The sequence below is a fragment of the Arachis stenosperma genome, chromosome 7, assembly GCF_014773155.1.
Source record: "Arachis stenosperma cultivar V10309 chromosome 7, arast.V10309.gnm1.PFL2, whole genome shotgun sequence".
NCBI classification, from domain to species: domain Eukaryota; kingdom Viridiplantae; phylum Streptophyta; class Magnoliopsida; order Fabales; family Fabaceae; genus Arachis; species Arachis stenosperma.
The window spans coordinates 19727790-19737803 of record NC_080383.1 but is presented as its reverse complement, the minus strand read 5'-3'; the positions used below and the strand labels follow the sequence as shown (position 1 = coordinate 19737803).

Below are 10014 nucleotides of genomic sequence, written 5' to 3'. Positions count from 1 at the left end.
GAGAACAATCAGCGGATACAACAACATAACCGGATGAAGCCAAGAACACGGATTTTACATTTTTACTACTATCTTCCATTGTCTGACTCGTTAATATAACAATAAATTAACTTTAATTACGTCATTTCAATGTAGAACTACATTCCTCTCTCACAACATGAAATATTAAAATTAAATTTGAAAAAAAAATAAGACAAATAAAATTTATTATTTTTAAAATTTTAGTTATTAATTTAATTTTTTAATCTAATAATCAAACAATATATTTTTAAATATTATCGATTAACTATTAATAAAAAATATAAAATTTTATTAATTTTTTAACTTTTTTGTTAAATTTAAAATTTAAATTTTTTAAATTTTTATTTAATGAATAAAGTGTGCTCTTTTATTTTTAAATAATTTTTTTATTTTTTTTATTTTATTTATAAAATAAATAATAAAAAATCACATTTTATTTTTTAAAATAAAATTTAAAATTTAGAGAATTCAAATCCTAAATTTAACATAATCTAAAACGGAGTTCGCTAAACCAAAATCAAAATCCAAACAATAGTAATAATCAGGGTGCCACACTAATTATATATTTATTATTGAATTGAAGTTGTCTATATATTAATCCCAACATCGATCTGATATTGAACTATTATTATTACTCATCAACAGAAAAATGGCGACGATAATTGAGTTGGTCCCAAAAGAGTATGGGTTTGTGGCGATTGTTCTTGTAATATACTGTTTCCTGAACTTTTACATGGCTGCACAGGTTGCCATTGCTCGCAAGAGGTACAAGGTTCCTTATCCCACCCTTTATGCTTCTGAATCCCAAAACAAAGATGCCAAACTCTTTAACTGCATTCAGGTAATGACCAACTGCGTGTTTCGCTAATAATTGTTGTACTTCCTTTTAATCTTTCTTAACACATTCATAAATCAATAATCAGGAGTATTTTTAAGAATAATCTTATACATCTAAGTTTTTTTTAATTAAATTAAATTAAATTAGTCTAAAATAACAAAAATTAATTATGTTTAATATTATTTCAAGTCTTATTGTTAATTTAGTTAGAGTTAATTCATAAAAAAATTTAGATATATAATATTATTTATCTCTTAATTATATGAATTTAATTCAGAATTTAGTACTTTAACTATGATATATTCTAAAAGCAAATATTAAAATTAATATATACTACTAAAAAGGTTTTAAAATTTTTTATTTTAATAAAAATAAATTAAATACATTGAAAATTCAACTTTATAATTTTTTATAAAAAAATTTAATTGATAAGTTTAATTTATACTCTTCCAATCACATGTTAACTAAATCATTTGATTTATGCTTTGCTTTTATTAAAAGAAAAAATAAATTGTGTTCGACTAACAATAACAAGTATATGCATTGAAGATAGGGCTGTACATCAAGGAGTAAAGTATGATTTTTTATCATTAATTTTATAAGTAGAATTAAGAATAAATATGAGAGAGAACAATAAAAGGTTAGAGATCACACTTTAGCCTCTCAATTTTTTTTAACAATTAAAAAGATCCATTCCTGTATATGATTTAGTTAATCCAAAAATTAAACCTTTATTTTAGTTAACAAAAAATTTAATCTTGATTAATTAACTAAATTAGTTTTATATGATAAAATTGGTTATTAACCGGTTATAAAATTTAAAAATCAATTTTTAACCGGTTATAAAAATAAATATTGATTTTGAAAAAAATAACTGATTTTTTAATAGAAAAATTGGTTTTTAAAAAAATAAAACCGCTTTTTGGAAACAATAACAGTTTTTGGATCAAAAACCAGTTATCTAAAAAAATATTTTTTAAAATTGAATTTTTAATCTAAAAAATTTTAAAAATTAAAATTTTTTAAAATTTCGTTTTGGTTAATCGGTTAAAAATTGTTTTTTTTTTATTTTGTTTTGGTTAATCAATATTAAAAAATATGGATATAATTTTAAAATTGTTTTGTTAAATTGATTAACCAAAATATAGTTATAATTTTTTAATCGGTTAACCATATTTTGGTTTTTTAATTTACATTCCTAATTGAAGATGTAAAAGATTCCAAAAAAAAAACAAATGTTCAAGTTTTTTTTAATAAGAAAATAAAGAAAAAATATTAAAAAATTATCAGAATTTATTGTTTTTGGCCATTACTTAATCATTAATTTAAATTTTTTTAGTTTAATAGTCTAATACTATATTTTATCACATACTTTTAAATATTAATGGCTAATTAATAATCAAAAATAATAAATTCTGATAACTCTCTATCATTTTTAGAAAAGAAATTCATAGTGTTATTTTCTTCAAATGTTTTAGTTAGAAAATTCTAAAAGCCAAATAAGTGAATAACTTTTGGCAACAGTTGACACCTGACAAATATATTAAACCTTTTTATAATGTATCAATTTCTACACTACACTACACATGCATGCATGTATAAAATTATGAATTTGCATCCTTTTACAAAATTTTAATTTACTTATACTAATATATTTGTAGGCACTAATATGTTTAATTTGTTAATTTATGTTTATAAATTAAATATTAATAATAAATATAAATTTAATCAAAATATTAAATTTTTTAGACTCTAACTAAAAGATTTTGGATTTGAATTTTTAAAATAACAAATATATATATATATTATAAATAATATACAATGAAAGATTAGATATTTTTATGAAAAAAATGTACATCAAGTTTCTTTTTTTATATCCTCTTTATATATGTTTTTATTTTCCACTAGGGATGGTTTAAGTCTTGTGTTATTATTCTTTGTGGTGAGTGCAGAGAGGGCACCAAAACTCTTTAGAAACAATGCCAATATTCTTCATGCTCATGATTTTGGGAGGGTTGAAGCACCCTTCAATTTGTGGTGTCCTTGGAGTGCTTTATATCATTGCTCGCTATTTCTACTTCAAAGGCTATGCCACCGGTGATCCCATCAACCGTCTTAAGATCGGGTTTGACATCATTCTTATATTGCTCTTTACTTGCTTCTATTTTTTCCCCCTCCACCATAAAATTAAAAAGCTAATACATGCGAACTATAAAATATTATTGGAGAAATTCTTATATGTTGATATGCTTTATAATATTATGAGAAGTTGAGAATCAGTCTTAACTTTCGTCTCAATTAATGTTTAGTTGTTTCATTTTTTTAAGGAAAAGTATATGGTACAAACATATTATCTGCCAACTCTTATTTATATTTGTGTTTTATGAAAGTGTATTCGTAGATGTGTCTAATAATTAATATATTTTAAATACATATATAAAGAGACACATCCAGAAAATATATCTATAAAGACACTTCTATTAAACACAGTTATAAAAAAGACATTTTTATTAGACACATCCATGAACACACTTCCATAAAACACAATTATAAATAAGAGTTGGCAAAAGTTGACAGATATACTGTTGGTAACGTAGCGGAACCGTTTTTTTAATCTTGTTTTTGAGTAATGATACTTAAAGGTTGGGCACATCAAATATTATTAATCATTAAAAATTAACTACTCAAATAAAATATATAAATACCAAATAAACACTACAAGACACGTGTTTTAGCGGCGGTTTTATGAGAGTTTTGTGGCAGTTTTAAATCGTCGCAAAAAAGATGTTACGGCAGTTGAAATCACATCATTCTTTAAGGCGCAAACAATGTTTTTTGCAGCAGTTTTTAAAAACCACTGATACAACGGTAATAACGCAAGATATAATAACTAATTTTTAGTGTTTGTATAATATCTTTGTATTTCGAAGGATTTTGTTTTAGTATATTTTTACATATGAAAGTTTATTTCCATGCATGTCATCAACGAAATTCTTTATCTTCATCCTATAATAAGGTTAGAATAAAAATTTGGAATGATAAAAACTTTTAAGAATATCTAATACACGTAAATACATTTTAACCTTGAAACAATCACCCTTGTTGAAAAGCTATGACTAAAAGAGAGTAGAAATTAAAACAATGATGTTCATTATATGGGTGATCTTATATGCAAAAAGTAGATTGAAAACAAATTAAATAGAACTATAATTTAAGAATTTCCACCAATTATTATTTAAAATGTGTGATTGATCCTGACCATGGTTGTTTGGTCTCTCCAAAACCATTAGCATTTGAATATAATTAATTAATCACTCTATATGATATGTGAACAGGAGATTATTTTTTGTGGCGCTTGTGGGTCTAATGCTGTGTGCAATTTCATTTGGGTGCACTCTTCTCCACCGCCCTTGTAGCTCTTAATACCTCTACCTTAATTTGCTATTTCAATATTTCTTTTGTCTGCCATTCTTCGACAAAAAAGATGGTCATGTAACTTATTGTATTGTATTGTATTACACAACTCAAGTGAAAGGACTACGTATGTCTGGAATCTAGATATAATAAATTAGGTGAAAACTTAGGTGAAGTCGACTCACGTGAAGTTGATATCTAAGAACCGTTAGATGAAAATTTAGTCAAATCAATCAAATCATCTAACGATTCTCAGGTATCGACTTCACGTGAAGTCGACTGCACATGAGTTTCCACCAATAAATTAATAATACAGTTTGAAGTGATTTTTTGGGGTGATTTTTTTTTATACATTTATGTATATGTTGCATTATAAATTTTTGTATATAAATATGTGAAGACCAAAATATGTATAAAATAATATAGGCATGAGCTTGTAATGATATTTTACGTCAATAAAAAATAGTACTAAATATGATGGATGGTTTTATTAATTCTAATAATATAAATTTTTTAATTATTGATTATTTTAAATTGATTGAGTTTTAATATTATTATGTATTATGTATAGAATTAGCCATATGAAATAACGAGATTAAACAAATTATATTTATTAAATTTAGATGAAATTTTATAATTTTGTGACAAAATTCTAAAAAATTATCTTCTTATGTCTTTAATAACTAAAGTAAATAATTTTTCGTTATCTAAAAAAATATTATAGAAGAATTAAACTTTGAGAGAGATGAATTAAAATAAATAATCTCAATCGTATTGATCTTTGTAATACATTTAAGACGAAAAAACATACATTTAATATAATTATTACAGTTGTGTATCGTGAAGAAGAAGTTTTGATTTTGTTTATGGTCTTGAAGTACACTAACAATATATCTTTGGAGCTTAATTTTAGTTAAAATTCACTTAAAGGGTGAAATATACTAAAATTTAATTTAAGTAATATTGCATCCTTACTTTTTTATAATAGAAGAATTGAATACACTTAAAATTTAAAATACTACCAAATATAATTAAGAATTTCATATTCAAAATTTAATTCGATCAATCAATGTTGTTAGTAATTAGAACCAAACTTATATTTGGAAAAAAGACTATTTAATCAGTAGATACTGTTATGAAACATTTGATAAATAATGTTTTAGTGATATCTTAATTTTTTTACACGTAACAAATATGTGCCTTTTGAAAAAAAAAATGTTTGTATTGGACAGACAAATCAATTTTAATTATCAAATAATCAATATCATTTTTATTGTAATAAAAGTTTTTTTTGTGAAAAAGGTCTATATCAACAATTATTATTTTACGTATGGAAAATTTAAGACTTTAGATACAAATTCTTTTTATCATTTTACAAGAGTTAAGATAAAAAATTGTGTATTTAATTGTGTTTACATCTTATTTTTAACAATTTTGGTAGGTGTTTAAACTAAAAAAAAACATGAAACTATTTTTAGGTATAAATATAGTTACAACTCAAGAATAAACAAAATATGTTAGTAAGTTTCAACAGGGAATAATGTTGGTTATAGTACTTTGATTCCAAGAATGAATATGATATTAGAATATAAACCAGTTTTAGGTAGATTTTTAACCAAAAAAAAACTATAAGAAAACAACGCTTTTTCTGAACAACGTAAATGATAGGATAAAAAACACTTAATTTTAATTTTAAAAATTAAATTTTGAATTAATTAAGTTTAATCATAATTTTGAATCTTTTTATTTTTGAATCATTTTTTTCAAACAACGTCATCTTCCGTCTCTTCGTCACTGTCGCCGCTACTGTATCGCGACCCTGGTGCCTATTGTACCTACTGTTGTTACTTGTTTCTCGTCAACTAAGTCGGATGTTTATTTTACTATGTATGCAGATGGTTCTTTTCATTTTAAAGTGGATGTTTATTTGAGTATATCATTGGTATTTTACTTGATTTGCTTGATTCTACATGCACATACTCCGCACGATGTTCATTTTGCTATGTATGAGAATGGTTCTTTTGACTAAGATGTGGATGTTTATTTGGGACATACCATTTGGGTGAATGGAGCAAAGCGACACGCGATGAAAGTGGCAAAGACAAAACATAGCGATGTGCAAGCAAAGGGCAGAGATACAGTGTTGGAGCGGCGGAACAAGGCCTCTAGCTCGACGATGGTGCGACGTCATGGATGGGAGAAGAAGGCGCGCAACCGCAGCGTCTCTTGTAGGGATAACAGTGGCGGCGCGACGCATGAGAGAAGAAGGTGCAGCAGCAGCGTCGAGAGTAAGGGGTGCACGCAAGAAAGAAAAAGGTGTAGCGACAGCGTTGATTGCAGGGAGCACAGGGGCCGTACGATACATGAGAGAAGACGGTGCAACAGCAGTGCGGCACATTGCTTCTTCAAACGGTGGCGGCGGGAATAAGGTGCGTTGGTGACGATGCGACAAGAAAATGGAGAATAAAGCAGTTGTGGTAAAAAGAGAGAAAGGTAGAAGGTGAGAAACTGGGGTTATAGTGGATGAATATGGTGAAATATTTCTTTTTTTTTATTTTAGTGGGCCTGGAATACTGCCTATTGTTCATGTTGTTTCTATTCTCTAATGTTTATAACCTAGCATAACTCTATTAGATTGCAGTTGTTCATATCGGATTTAACATATGAATTAAAGAGTTTGAAAATTTTACTTTTAAATTATAAGAAAATATCTACATATTCAACCATTAATGTTATTTAAAGAAAAATTTTTAGAAAATTAAGATTATAATGTAAATATTTCAATTTAATTACAAACTATATATTTCTATTAACGAGTAATTGTTATACTTTGAAAACAAGTAAAATTATTACTCATTGATTTCATTATTTTCAATATTAAAAATAGGTAAACTTTAAATTTAATTAACTTTAAAAAAAATATAACAAAAATTATTATGCGTGTTTTCATTTAAAAAGTTTTAAAAAATACTTTATTTTAAAGTACAATAATTAATAATAATATTTTATAGTTTATAAAAAAAGAATAGAAATAATAGAGCATAGGAGAACAAAATATTATCGAATAAAAGAGATATTAATAAAAAAATGAGATTTTCTTTTAACATATATGATTTTATACGGTGAAAAAAATTTTAAAATACCAAAATAGGTAAAACAAATAAGTTAAATAAATAAAAATATCTTATAAATATGTTATGTAAAAGTTATATTTTTTTAAAATTATTAATTAAAATACATAAGATAAAAAAATTAAATTATAAATTAAAATAAAATTAATTTATTTATTTTAGTTAAATCAAATAATTAATATAATTGATTAGTTATATTTAATATGATCAAATAAAATATTAAATAATTTGATATTTATCTCAATCAAATCAAATAAATAATTAATTATAAAATTTTGATCTTCTAAATTTTAAATTTTCACTTTAGAGGATAAAGTATGATCTCTCACCTTTGAATGATTTCTTTCTCATATTTTCTTTTAATTCCACCTATGAAATAAATAGTGAAAGATCACACTTTATTCTCTAAAGTAAAATTCAAACTTTAGAGGATCCAAATCCTTAATTATCACACTCTTAAAAATTAATCAAAATATATTTGATGAAAAAATTAATATAAATTAAAACAAAATCAATTTATTTATTGCACTCAAATCAAATAACCAATGTAATTCATCATTATAGTTATAGTTAATATTGTCAAATAAAATATTAAATAATTTACTATTTATTTCAATCAAATTATTTAATTAATTAATGCATTTAAATAAATAAAATAAAATAAATAAAAAATACCTTAAAAATATGAGGAGTGCTACACATACAAGTCATTTGGTTTACAAGTCATACAAGTTAGGAAAAACTTAATAAAAAGCACGCTGACCCATATACGATTTCCATGGCGTGCTTCGCATTCCTTCTTCTCCTCCTCCTCTTCCTTCTTCTACTCCTTCTTCTTCTCCTACTCTTCTTCTTCTTCCTTCATGAAAACAAATTTCTTGCCAAATTTGATGTCTTTCGTGCGTTTTCTCTTTTTCTTTTCATTCGTTGTTTTATCTACGTTTATCACTGGTATTTTTGCTTCGTTTTTTTTTTCGATTTTTATGGTTTCTGAAATCAAGCTTTGAAATCGTTTTGAAGATAATGGAACTTCAGAAATACACCCAAACGATTACAGAAATACACCCAACCGATTTCAGAACTATACCCAAACGGTTACAGGAATTCACTTAAACGATTATAGAAATACACCCAAAGGATTACAGAAATACACTCAAAGGATTACAAAAATACACCTAAAGAATTTAAAAAATACACCCAAAATTCGTTGAAGTATACCTTATGCATAATTAAGAACTCTTCCTCTTTCTTCTCCTCATCTTCTGCTACTTCTTCTTCATTTTCTTATTTCATATTCTCATAATTCTTTTTGGGAGGAAAAAATCAAACAAAGAAGAAAAAAATATATAATGTTGCAAAATCAAAAGAAGAACGAAGAGAAACACGACGATGAAGATGAAACACTTCAAAAACAAAGAAGAAGAGGCACGGAAAAAGAAGAAGGAGAATAAAAAGAGGAGGCATGGAGAAAGAAAAAGAAGAAGAAATAAATGACTTGTATAACTTGTATGGGAAACGTTTGTATGTGAAAAATTTCTCAAAAAATATATCACATCAACTATACTATTAATTGAAAAAAAATCTAATTTTAATAAGATATAATAGATATAATAGACAATAAATATTTATGATTGATTCTTTCATTAAATTAATGAGAATGAAAGTCGATTTAAAAACTAGTGTTATTAGAATACTCCATGTCATTATATTTTCGTAATCCTACTTCTTCAAATGATTCATATTATTGATTTCTGGATAATTATTACAGTTGTGTATTGGAGAAGAAGTTTTGACTTTGTTTATGGTCATGAAGTACGCTAACAATATTTCTTTGGAGCTTAATTTTATTTGAAATTTACTCAAAAGGTGAAATATACTAAAATTTAATTCAGGTGATATTGCATCTTTATTTTTTTATAATAAAAGAATTGGATACATTTAAAGTTTAAAATACTACCAAATATAATTAAAGATTTTATATTCAAGATCTAATTCGATTATCCTCAATCAATGTTGTTAGTAAGAACCAAACTTATAATTTGAAAAAAAAAACTTTTTAATCAGTAAATACTATTATAAAACACTTGATAAATAATGCTTTAGTGATATCTTAATTTTTTTACACGTAACAAATATGTGCCTTTTGAAAAAAAAAAAGTGTTTGTATTGGACAGACAAATCAATTTTAATTATCAAATAATCAATATCATTTTTATTGTAACAAAAGCTTTTTTTTTTTGAAAAAGGCTTGTATCAACAATTATTATTTTACGTATGCACAATTTAAGACTTTAGATACAAATTCTTTCTATCATTCCACAAGAGTTAAGATAAGAAATTGTGTATTTAATTGTGTTTTCATCTTATTTTTAGCAATTTTGGAAGGTGTTTAAACTTAGAAAAAAAAACATGAAACTGTTTCTAGTTATAAATGTAGCTACAACTCAAGAATAAACAAAATATGTTAGTAAGTTTCAACAAGGAATAATGTTGGTTATAATACTTTGATTCTAAGAATGGATATTGATATGACCAGTAAACATCGGTTACAAGTTATAGCTCGATAACGTCCAAAATCCTAGTCATAACCGACGTATTCATAATAGCTAT

At 24.9% G+C, this 10014-nt stretch overlaps 1 protein-coding gene across 1 annotated transcript; it reads left to right on the top strand.

The window, feature by feature from the left end:
• The first annotated feature begins 625 nt into the window (after positions 1-625).
• LOC130941995 (uncharacterized) lies at positions 626-4734 on the top strand. Its single transcript, XM_057870657.1, has 3 exons — positions 626-862; positions 2812-2984; positions 4195-4734. The coding sequence occupies exons 1-3, from the start codon at positions 671-673 to the stop codon at positions 4280-4282; spliced, it is 453 nt and encodes a 150-aa protein (XP_057726640.1). The 5' UTR covers positions 626-670; the 3' UTR covers positions 4283-4734.
• The last annotated feature ends 5280 nt before the right edge of the window (positions 4735-10014 follow it).